At 31.6% G+C, this 13,187-nt stretch overlaps 1 protein-coding gene across 4 annotated transcripts in view; it reads right to left on the reverse strand.

Annotated features, from left to right (window-relative positions):
• Positions 1-13,187, reverse strand: part of LOC106881072 (uncharacterized) — a 175,199-nt gene that overhangs the window by 10,369 nt on the left and 151,643 nt on the right. For 2 of the 4 annotated variants that reach the window (XM_014931285.3, XM_014931284.3), the window contains exons 7-8: positions 7,642-7,674; positions 1,755-2,304 (exon numbers count right to left, since the gene is read on the reverse strand). In XM_014931285.3, the coding sequence (XP_014786771.1) occupies positions 1,755-2,304; positions 7,642-7,674 (583 nt within the window). The remainder of the gene's footprint in view (positions 1-1,754; positions 2,305-7,641; positions 7,675-13,187) is intronic. The other 2 variants (XM_089354504.1, XM_014931286.3) reach the window with 1 other exon arrangement.

The following is a 13,187-nucleotide window of genomic DNA, read 5'->3' on the forward strand; positions in this document are numbered from 1 at the left end:
GACACTCTCTGAACCCTCTCACCTTTGACCCAGAGAAACATCCAGGATGTGACAGCTGAAAGAGTGGGTGGTGGTGGTGGAGGAGAAAGAGCTGAAGCAACAGTTGGTACTCATTTTTGCCAGCTAAGTACACTGGAGCAATGTGAAATGAAGTGCCTTGCTCAAGGACACAATGCACTTTCTGGCCCAGGAATCAAACTCACAACCTTATGATTGTGGGTTTGATTCCTGGACCGGGCAGCAAAAATACAATAAATTTATTAAATAGATTTCTAGACATTTTAATGAAATTTTCTTTGGATTAAGCTACAAGAATTGTTCTTAACAAGGATAAACGATCATTTCCTAAGCTTAAATGAGAAACCTATTCAATTAATGAAGGTTTCATAATGTGATTTCCTCGGCAAATTCTGATATCTTGTCTGACCGTAATCTCTAAAGTTGGTGCCAATCTGAATATGTCTTCTATCCACAAGACTTCTAAATTGCCTCGTTTTCAATGGATGCTCTATTGGCTGTTTACATATATTAAATTCAAGCATGTGGTTTCTCATTGTTTTGTTCCTTTCCTCAATATAATTTTGGTTATCGTAGTCAGAATAATAATAGCAATCATCATAATCATCATCAACATCTTCCACATATAATCCTTGATTGAAGTTAACTAAGCTCTTTGTAAAATTATAGGTTTCCTTTTTTAATGATTCTGCTTTGTATTTGATTTCATTAACGATCGGTCCAATCCTTCGGCCACTACATCTATCATAAACTCCTCCATAAGCATAATCTGATTCAGACTCATCAGTCTCATTACCAGCAGATGTCTCACTGTCATCATATTTGAAATGCTTAGAATCTAGAGACATTTCCGATGATATACTATAATCTTTAACCATTACATCATCAGAGACATCAGCAAATCTTATACTTCTAGAATCTGTTGATGCTTCTGAAGACATACTGGACTGTTTTATTAATCTTCTCTCATAGGAATCCATTGACCTAAAGTTCTTGGATTCAGTAGATGTTTCTGAAGAAAAACTAGATTGTAAAGAGAATCTATTTTCAGAAATCCCCAAAGACTTTGTATATCTGGATTCTGTGGATGTTTCTGATGACAGACTAGATTCTTTGAGTCTTCCTCTTAGACTTTTAAATGTCTCTGGTCGGCCTAACCTAGACTCTTTTACATTCCTTTTTATGCCATTATTGGTTTGTGGAGAAACTAATGTAGCTTCTTTTACTTTCCCATTTAAACCCACACTAGGCTTTTTCAATAAGGTTTTTACATCACAGTCATCAATCTTCTTTTGCTTCGTTTCATTACTTTTATTATTAACATCTGATGGTATTTCTATGATTTCTTGACTTATTCTAGACAAAATATTATGCTTCTTTTTAGGAAGTTCAAAGCTTCTCTTCCCTCCCATTTGCCAAAATGTAGATATTTTTCCATTCAACATTGGTAATTTCCTTCCAGAAGGAAGAAGCTTACTTTCCCAACTATTTCCCGAATGAAAAGTTTTACTATCTACTGTTGACTTTATTTCTTTTGAAGTATCCTCTGTTTGTTTTTTATCTGTCTCACTGTCTTCCTGACTACTGTCCCCTGTATGTGTTGGGGATATTGTTTTTTCATTAACAGACACCTCTTCTTCTATTTCAATAAGAGAATTATTTTTATGACTTTCCAGAAACTTCTGTCGACGCAATGAAGTACTACTAACAGTATCTTCATAGTGTCCATTTCCTACCTTTGCTTTAGGCAGCAGCTGTGGAGCAACTGCTGGCACTGGGGTTGGTGCCTCACTGGTGTTGTTGGTGATTGTGGCAATAGGCGTGCTGGCAGTAATGACATGGCTTGTGTTTGCTGATACATTTGGTGAGAAATTTGTTGTAGGATTTGTCCTTGTGTCATTCAACTTGATATTACTACTACTACGAGTGGTAGTAGTGGTAGTAGTAATACTGGTTACAGTACTGTTGTTGTTGTTAGAAGAAGTGCTAATATCTGTTGTTGTTGTTGTGGTAGTGGTTGTTGTCGTTGGTGCTGCAGTTGAATATGTAGGAGAAACTGCAGCTGACAATGGTGAGGTAGTTGTTACAGGGACCATGCCTTTTTCAGTGTACATCATCACAGTAGGCTCTGGTCGTGGAGTTCTCTTCAAAGTAGACTTTCCTTTTGCAGTGATCTCTGCAATTAGATCAGCACTGGAGCTTCCAGGGGAAGCGTTTGGAATCGATGCTCTGCTCGGACTGTTCATTTTAGCTTCGTTGACAGTGAAACCCAGTGAATTTCTGGAACTTTAAAAAATAAAAATAATTAACAGTAAAACAAAAGCACATGAGAACATACACAAAAAAACAATGACAAAAAAGAAAAGCAATTCCAAAAAATACCTTGAAAATATCTAAAGAAATTGTTGTATTAATGTTGTAATAGAAACAAACATGAAAAAATAAAAGAACTTGAGATAAATAACTTTAAAGGAAGCTATTATGAAGTAGTTGACTTTAAAAAAGATAAATATTAATGCTCTAAAATGCAACTTTTGCAGGAATTTGTTTCTTCTTATGGAATAGAAGACATCTTGATAATTGTGAGAGAGTTCAAAGAGTAAATAAAAATGTTTTGAGTGAATGAATAACTCTGATTATATAAATCAAACAGAAGAAAATTGATGAAGACACTTGCTGTCAGGTGGAAAATTTTTCTTTTATCTATTTGAAGTCTTCAAACTGAACTTTACCTACTATAAATCTCAAACTTCATCATCTTTGGCCAAAAATTAGTATGTGAAAGACATTGGAATGACAGAGAAAAAAAAAAAGATGCAAAAAAAAATTTCTGTAGACACAATTACAAGACGTTTTTTTTTACATTTTCTTTGAGAAATTATAAATCTTATTTATTACCTAAAATTACAGAAATAATAGAGAATAAATATCTCTTTCTTGGTACCAGCAAAGGAATCAACCACATTTAAAAGTTCAAGAGTTTAAAAAAAAAATAGACATAAATAAAAATACAATAATTTTATCCTAGAACAACTAAATTTAAATGAAACTGAAGAATAAATAAATGATTATAAACAAATATATTTTTTCTAATTTCATTTTCCAGCTTTATGAATATATATATATATATATATATATATATATATATATATATATATACAGCAAGGAATGATAAAAGCTATACTTCCACTGACAATGGTTAAGAATCTGGAATTGCTTGACCAGAGAATAATGTTAGTTAACCTGTAATATTTTTTGCTTAATTACTTAATTTAATCATAATTATTTGATATTTTCTAATGCTTTATACATATTGGAATATCGAGGTTCAATTTGAATAAACTAGAAAATGCATGTGGCTCTGAAGAAGGCTGAAGGTTCATGACCATAGATGTTCAGATTGCACTCAGATTAGAAAATCTGAATGGTGCAAAATATGACATATTTTGCTTTTAGTTTAGTACTAACTTCAGGTTACATAATATTTGTTTCTAACATAAGGATTCAAATGTAGAAGGTGGACATAGCCAGTTAAGTCAATCTCAGTACTCAACTGGTGTACATTTTATCAACCCCAAAAGGATGAATAGCAAAGTTGATCACAGCAGGATTTGAACTCAGAGCATTGAGATATGTAATTAGATACCACAAAATATTTTGTATCATTCAACTGATTTTGCCACTATCCTTATATTCTCAACCGTCCATCTTTTCTGTCCCCTATTCCTGGGAGGGTTGTTGGGGTGGAATCCTCAGGCACCTCCTCTACAGGGTCCTATCAGTAGGACCCAGTTATATTTCCAGTTAGATTCCCAAGTGTCCCCAACAGAGATTACTGAGACTATTCTATGGGTATTAACAATAATAACAAACTTAGTGTCCAATAACTAATAAGAATTAAATTACAATTAATAGAATATAAAATAGAAGAAATTAAATATTTAAAAAATGTTTTCTTTTCTAAAACCTAATTATTGATAAAACACCTAAAAACCATAATCATTAATCTAATAATAATGATAAGAATGGTTTCAATTTTGCCACAAGGGCAGCAATCTGGAGGGAAAGGATGAGTTGATTACAACAACTGGTACTTATTTTATCGATCCCGAAAGGATGAAAGGCAAAGTCAACCTTGGTGGAATTTGAACTGAGAACATAGTGACAGGCGAAATACCAGTAAGCATTTTACTCAGCATGACAACAATTCTGTCAGCTCACTGCCTAAAGAATAATAATAATAATAATAATAATAATAATAATAATAATAATAATAATAATAATAATGATGATGATGATGATGATGATGATGATGATGATGATGATGATGATGATGATGATGATGATGATGATGATGATGATGATGATGATGATGATGATGATGATGATGATGATGATGATGGTGGTGATGATGGTGGTGATGATGATGATGATGATGATGATGATGATGATGATGATGATGATGATGATGATGATGATGATGATGATGATGATGATGATGATGATAATAATAATAATAATAATAATAATAATAATCTTCTACACTTTCAGTTCAGGAAAACCTAAATAGAATACATTAATACAATCAGTCTTACAAGATTAATGTATATTTATGAATAAAGAAACAATATTTGAATAATTTTGAAACATACCAAAGATATTTACCAAGACATATCAAGATTATGAACACATTTCTATGGGTATATAATATGGGTATATAATATGAAAAGATAAAATACCCATGAAAAAAAAAAAAACAACAAAATATACTGAAAATTACAGGATTAAGCATATTTTTTTTAATTAAGAGTTTCCTTATAAAATTTATTAAACCAATTTCTATCTAATATTTTCAGAAAAATGTGTAATATTGTTTGCAAATTATGCATCACCATCAAATTTTCCCATTTTCCTCACATGACAATTTTTCCATTTTCCCCACATTTTCTTACTATACAAAGTAATACCACTAAATTGTAAGAAATATATTTTTTAAAGAATTTTGCATATGATTCTTCCCACAAAGTGCTTATTAGAACTTGTCACCCTTCACCCTGGTATAAGTTATCTACCTATAATTCATAATTCTTAAATATGTATATAAAAAAAGAAAGAAATGTATGAAAAATGATAAGTGACATATTAACATTTACTAATAAAGGGATGAGATAATATCAATATTAGCCAATGATCAATATTATTTTCCTTTCTTTGGCAAGTATGGAAGACAACTCTAGACATATTTTGGCCTTATTCTGACTTCCTCCAGAAGATTAGCCTTTACTGTTCTTGTTGAAGTAGCATGATTTAATTTGAGAATATTAAGAGGATGTCAATAATTAAACATTGTAATTTAATATGGCACTTTACCATTTCTGCCACTCTGTCAAACCATAGATATACCAAATATTGATTTTTAACTTAGGTGCAAGTTTGAAGGAAGGTATATAGTTGATTATATATATCGACTGAAGTGCTTCAAGGACACTTTATTTTATTTACTACAGAAAAAAAATAAAGCTCATGTTAGTTCATTGACTCATTAATGAGAAACTGAGGATCTGATAAATTGATTACAGCAAAAGTGGATGACATAGCTGTAGTAGGCTAGCAGGATTACTTAATCCTTTGAACCCGTGAATATACTTGAGTAGGTAAAAGTGGGTGATCATGTGGTTTTGAGTTTATGGCTGAAGACAACATCGTTTCTGTTAATCTGTAAACTGTAAACATAAAACCATGTAGCCAGCTGCTTTTACATCTTCCAGGTGTATAGTCAAATTGAATTGTGCCTGATACTCAGTATAGTTCCTTAGAGAACATAACTCATGACTTTGCTCAGCTGAGCATTCTCCACCAATTATGATACACTGCATGTAATTTATCCAGCATAATAATTTGCAACTATTTGATATGTTTCTAACTATATTGCGTTGCTGATAGAGGAAAAGTCTTGTTGATGTCTAAGTGTACAGCAGTGACATTTGCTAACATTTGGTTCCATAAATGCAACACATTAAACAAGATACGTTTGATTCGGTGTCAGCTATTTTAAGATATTTTTATCTAATTTAAAGAAATGACAGAGAAAAATGCCAGAAAACTCTAGGAACCCCAAACACTACAATATATCTGTTTCTACTTTTACCACTTTCTTAATCAGATTCAATTTAAGGATATTTTTGTCAACAGTCTTGTGTTTCTGTTAGAATTTTTCCCAAAGCATAAAAAACAAACAAAAACATTTAGCATTTTTGAAAATAAAAGAAACCACCTAAGGGAACATATTTTCTATATGAAGGAATGGATGTGTGGAAGAGAAGTTATGTGAGAAAGAGTTATTTTAAACTGGACAGCAGCAACATGGACAAGTAACTTCTATCATAGTCGAAGGTTAACCAAAGTCTTATGAGTGAAATTGGGTAAGAGAAAGTATGTAGAACCCAGCAAAAGAGACAATTCCTGTTTAGAAGTGTGGAATAAACTTATTTTCTAATTTAACATCTCCGCCTGACATCTGGTTGCCTTTAGCAGAGTACACTGTTACAAGCACCCTGGCCAGGTCTTTGCTTCAAAAACATTTCCCACTCTTCCTTCCACCAGTTATAGAGGTCTTCTTCTGAGTAAGTCATTGAAAATGTAATTTTGGGGGTAAAATGAAATAAAACTAATTTCCTTTGAATTTCTGAGATGAGAAATTATTATTATTAAACACTGACCTATTCTACCTCGTGTCCTCAACTTGCTTCTTATGGACACAACATTTCGGTCATAAAACCTAACAACATTCCTTAGATGCTTGCTGTTTTCAATAATGTTCTTAGAATTTTAAAATGAAATCCCAAGAATAGTAGCAAATATGACAGACACCTGAGGATGACTGGAAGGTACTACAGCCAAAACATAGTGACTACAACAACCAATATTAGGACACTAGTCTGTATATGTCAGTGTACAATAAAAATAGTACAACTTCAATGTTTTACATAATCAATAATATTGAAACTGTGGAAACACAGACCTGACTATAAGAAAGATACATCAAAACTCATAAATTTATTCAAAGAATTTGATGAGACCAGTTCAGATAGATATTCATAATTATAATTTTAAATTAAACTATATTAGAACAATATTTTTGGCTTGAGTCTAATTTGTTTAGTTACTTAAGTAAGGATCCTACTCTTCATTAGGGTGAAGGAATTAGAAATTAGGTGTTAATTACATTTCACCAGACCTTCTGAACTATTCTAAAACTACAACAACCATCATAATTTTCAAACCATACAAGTACAGTTTAGTTCAAGAGTTTATGTGTATTTAATATATATTCTATGTGTGTGTGTGTTAAACTAATAATAGATGAAAAGCAAATGAAGACGCTGAAAGCAAAAAGAAAAGAAAAGAAAAAAAGGAAGGGATGTAATCATTGAAGAAATAAAAGAAGGGTAGGTAATCATTGGGGAAACAAAGAACAATAAGGAAAAAGGAGCCAAATAAAAGCTAAATGTCAACAGCAAAAAATAAAAAAATTATTGCCACAATATAAAATTATTGCAAAAGAAAGCAAAACAAATGTATTTTCCATTCCAAGCAAACAAATATCACGAGAATATAGCTGACCTAGAAGGTGGTGTGAGGAATGCCAGCAAAGACCTACAAAAGGAATTGAAAGCAATTCAAACACTAAAAATTAATATCACTGCAAAAGGAAATGCGATTCTTTTTTTTCTTTTTTTTAATCAACAAATTAGAATTCTGATTACATTTTACATCTCTGCTAATTGCAGTAAAAGTTTTAATTTCTTATAATAATAATAGTCTTTTTAAGAAAATCTGACAGGAAATAAAAAAAGGAAATCAATGGTAATAATAAAAAAAAAATAAACAACATAATACTACTGGAGCAATTCTATAGTGTTGTGTTTTTATTTTGGAGGCAAGAGAACTACATATTAATTTAATTCTATGATATATAAATATCACAAGGCATTATTTTGCCATCTTTTTTTCACTATTTGTTAATTTGTAATAAACATTTAACACACACACACACATAAACACATACATAATTAAACTTTAACACATTAACAAAAGCTTCATTTTTCACATGAACGATAAATATAACTACTTTAAAAGAACATTAGATTATTTTAAAGAGTTTTTATAGAAAATGAACAATCAAATGAAAATCAAGAGAGAAAATATTACAAGCAAATTATCTATATATTTATTAATTATATCTATTGATTTAACATTTCACAGTTTTAAAACATTAAAGTTTAATTGCCAGTGGCTTATATACACACACTCTATAGAAAATAAGGAAAACTAACAGGGTAATGCTTTGATACATATTCCTAATTAATATTATGATATATATATATATATATATATATATATATCATAATATTAATTAGAAATATATATCAAAGCATATATATTCTAATATGATATACATATATTCTAATTAAAAAAATAATTTAATTTATTCTATTTTACTAATCAAAATTTACCATATTAAATAAAAGTTTAAAATATCAACTAACTTTTAAATGTAATATATCACCCAAATGAGACTTATGAGGGAAATTAAATTAACCCTTTTGTTATCACGTTTCTGTTGAAATATGCTACTTTTACTTTTCAATTAATTTTGAAAATAATAAAGAATTTAATAAAATAAGTTTATTAAAACAATTTTATTATTATTAAGTTGGAATTTGGAACATAAATTAACATAAAATTTTATGGAAGGATTTCATCTAAAACACTTTAAAAACCTATGGTTTTGTATTTTAGAACAGCAAGAAGTGTTTCTGTACTTGGTATGTAGTGGTGAGATTGATGGAGTGGATAAGAAAAAATTGGAAGGGATTTTATCAAGTGCGTGCCCTGGGTGCAAAGTGGGTAGCATACATGAAAGGTCCGTCCATGGGCAAACTGCTTATAGAGTCATGTAGGTCAAGGAGTTATGTAAGTCTGTAAATTTAGAGAAAATTTTCAGAAGGATGCAACTGGAGGTGGGAAAGATTGCAGGTTGAGCCATGCATGAAAGCAGTGTTATCTTAGGACATGGGCACACTGGACTGCCATACGGGGACGCCATGGGTCTAGGAGCCCAATACTGATCTGCCCATGCTGTGGATTTCTGTCAATAGATAAATACTGTAGGGCCTAGTGCATGATTTGGCCAAGGACCTAAAATGCTGCTAAGATGGCCCAGCATGGAGGCATTGATTTTTACCTTTTCAGAGGGTAGTATTACAGGAATTGGTGGAAGGGGGGGGAAATGGGAGAAATTTTCTTTCATTTGTTGTTGGTCTTGTTTGGTGCCTGAACTACTACAACATAGCTACATGTGAATTGCTGCAGCAACAAAACTACATGTGAGCTACCATAGCAACAACAGCTGCATGTGAACTAATGTAGCAATATAGCTACATATGAACCACTGCAGTAATACAGTTGCACGTGAACTACTGTGGTAACACAGTCACATGAAAACTACTGCAGTCATACAGTTATCTGTGAACAACTATAGTCACAGAGCAACATGTGGTTTATGTAGTATAGCTACATGTGAATTACTTATGCAACACAGCTATATGTGAATTACTTAGGCAACACAGCTACATGTGAACTAGTTGGAGAGTCTTAGGTAACAGACTTTGGTTGTATCTGGAATGAGCAAAGACATTTAAAAGAAAATAGTTCCAGTTGTTGCTTAGTCAAAGTTCAGCTCTGACTATGCAGATTAAAATCCAAGGGATTCCATCATTAACAAACCTCTTATCTTCCTTTGGGCAAGAAATCCAAAACCATTTTAACCCTTTTGTTACCATATTTCTGTTGAGATACTCTGTGTTGCTTTCAATTAATTTTAAATATAACAAAGAATTTAGTAAAATAACTTAGTTATCATTAAGCTAGTGTTAGGAACATAAATTGTGACAAAGGTTTAGTGGAAGATTTTACTTCAGAACTTCTGCAAACAAGACATTTTTACTACAGAGCCAGAGGTGGTTTCTGCCAGGATGGTATCAAAAAGGTTAAGCATGTGCTTTTTTCCTAAGTTAGTAAAATGTGATTTGAGCAAGCTTTGGCTTCTACTTCTAGCATGATGGTCTGCCATCATTTATTCTGTACAGGATAAGTGACAGGCAAGGTATGATTGCTGCTTGCAATCATAGGCAGCTTAGAACTGGTCTAGTTTCAATCAATTAGCTGACTTGATGAGATATAACTGTTTGTGGCAGGGTGAGGTGAGTTATTTAGATGTGTGGTGGAAAACCTTAATTTGGTGTGGTTGGAAATTTCATTGATGTACAGATAGAGGTTGTTCAGTGGAGAAGAAATCAAAAGAGGGAGTGTGTGTGTGTGTGTGTGTGTGTGTGTGTGTGTGTGTGTGTGTGTGTGTGTGAGAGAGAGAGAGAGAGAGAGAGAGAGAGAGAGAGAGAGAGAGAGAGAGAGAGAGAGAGAGAGAGAGAGAGAGAGAGAGAGAGAGAGTGTTAGGGATACGGGTTGATGAAAGCATTAGCTGCAAGATTAAATATCTGTGACATCTTGAAACAGGACCTAACTCAGAGAAGATGTGGAAGTGAATACAACTCCAGGAGTCAACAGGAAAAAATGTTTGGTTGATGTATTTTTCCAGTAATTAGTTGAAGTCTGAAAAGTTGAGTTAACTACAATAGGAATGTTTGTATTTCCTTTATGTCTCTATCTTTTCCTAAATTCCAGTTATTTGATGTTATTAGTATCAGACAATGATACAAAAGAGAGTTTCTATGTTCAAGATCCAGGTAGAGGAATGCATCTTTGACTTCCACTATTTCTCTGTTCATACAAAGTCTAGAGACAGAACTTATCCTAAAGCTGTTGTTTGTTGATAACTGAGTTCCCCTTATCCTTATTTACAGAGAGCAAAACAACCCATCCAAGCATGTAGGGTGCATTACAGGCTTTTTTATTTTCTATTCCCCCCCAAAAAACATACAAAAGAGCACAGATGATCTCAGATCTGCACTTTATAGTAAAAGACTTAATCAGTTTCCTGGTTTAATATCACAATGAAGTCATTGGATATATTGAATAGAATCCATTTCATCACAAGCATTTGGTTCAGGTCTCAAGTTAGAGGATCATTTTCTCGTACCAGATTGGCAGAACTTAAAAAGGTTATGGTTACTTCCTTTTTTCTTCTGACTAAATTAGTTATAGTAAAAGTTCTGTGGTTCACTTTTCCAACCTAGTCAATTCATGAGATACAAGGCTACTGTAATTAAAAATGCAGAAAATGGATTTATTCATACCAGTTGTTCTTTTGAGGCACCTGCAGAAATGTGTGTGATAGTCTAGACCTTATATCTACGTCAAAATGGTTGTCAACATCACTATGTTGTTGAAAGCAACCAGAAAAACTAAACAGGACAATCACCAACTTATTTAGAAAATACAAAAATCTGCAACTGACTTCTAAAAGTAATGGATGGAGTAATCATCTAATGAAGACAATCAATTGAATTATCTGAAAGACAGGCTTTGGAAGGAAACAAAATACAAAATAAGAGGACTAGTTTGTTGCTCCAACCACCAAAACAATTTATTTCTATAATTCTAGTTATTCTAGTATCAATGGGTTCACAGTTAGCTTGTACAGCCATCAAATGACATGTTACCAATCAGTTTATACAGCTATCAAATGACATGTTAACATCAAAGAGGGTACATTTCTTCCTATTGATCTTTGTAAGCAATAACTTTATTATCATCACCATCTTCATCATTGTAATCATTTTAATTCTAATCACAAAATATAGCCTCTGATGAAAACATGGTATAAATTTGAAAATAAGAAAACAAATGCATGGGATAGGAAATCACAAGTTTATGGTTTTAACACTGTCAGATATCAATTTTACAAGACATGCAAGTCAGTTTAAACATCAAAATAAAAGCAAACCATTAATAAATGCAGGCATATAAAAGAACAGTTTATTCAATCTCCATTGTTTAGGTTTATGATTATTCTATGAAAATAAATTATTATCTCCATAGTTAATATCTTTGTTATCACTATTTCAAATAGCGAAATTTAGATATTAAGCCAAAATAAAATTTAGATTGATATCAATAAAGTAAAAAAACAAACACTCGTCTAGATTCTAATTAATAAATACTACAGAAGCTAATCTGAACTACAAAATAACAACATAAAAACTGAGTCATATTTTGACCACCCAATAATTTCTTTGTTCTACTCTTTGCAGACATTCATAATATGAAAAAAGTGTATTATACATTTTATTTCTATATTGCTAACATAATATAGATGAATATAATTTCTTCAATCCATTTATTTTCTCATTAAAAAATTGCATGGTTTATATTTTATATTCCACAAAATATTTGCTTCTGTTGTAAAATATTTATTTCAAATCTAAATAAGATAGAAAAATTAAAGTGTTAATTAATTCTAATTTGAGACAAATTATTTTTTGTGAACATTGGATCATGTAACTTTAAACAAATTACACCAGATTGCATTAAATTTCATTTTCATTTTGAGAAGTGATTTTAAAGCTATTTGGAATGCCATATTAAAGAAAAAACTATTTGCATTGCCTGCCCCCATCCACAGTTTAATAGCTATTACTGAAACCTTTTTGTATCTTCCTAAGTTTTTATACATTCTTTGAACACTTATCCCATTAACTGACAAAATGTACAATAAAACTTTTTGATGTATATTTGTGAACTTAAATACCACATTAGCTTTAAATAATATAATTTACATTTGTTTTTATATTTCAGGAATTTTTAGAGAAAAATCATAAAATCACTTTTCAGTTTTATTAATAGTGTCTAGTCTAGATATATTTTGCTATATATATATATATATATATATATGTGTGTGTGTGTGTGTGTGCGTGTGTGTGTGTGTGTGTGTGTGTGTGTGTGTGTCTGTGTGTGTGTCTGTGTGTGTGTGAGTGATATATCTGCTGCTAAAAGCAAAGACAAGATGTAACAAACGTTTTTAATCAACCTTTTTTTTTTATCATGCTTACTTCAAAATAAAAGTAGGAGATCATGACAAAAGTTGTTCCACACCAGATTTGTCACATAAGAGTTGCATTGAGATACTGAAGTCATGGTAAAAAGAAAAC

Source organism: Octopus bimaculoides, chromosome 6 (assembly GCF_046866305.1).
Source record: "Octopus bimaculoides isolate indiv1 chromosome 6, ASM4686630v1, whole genome shotgun sequence".
Taxonomy (NCBI): domain Eukaryota; kingdom Metazoa; phylum Mollusca; class Cephalopoda; order Octopoda; family Octopodidae; genus Octopus; species Octopus bimaculoides.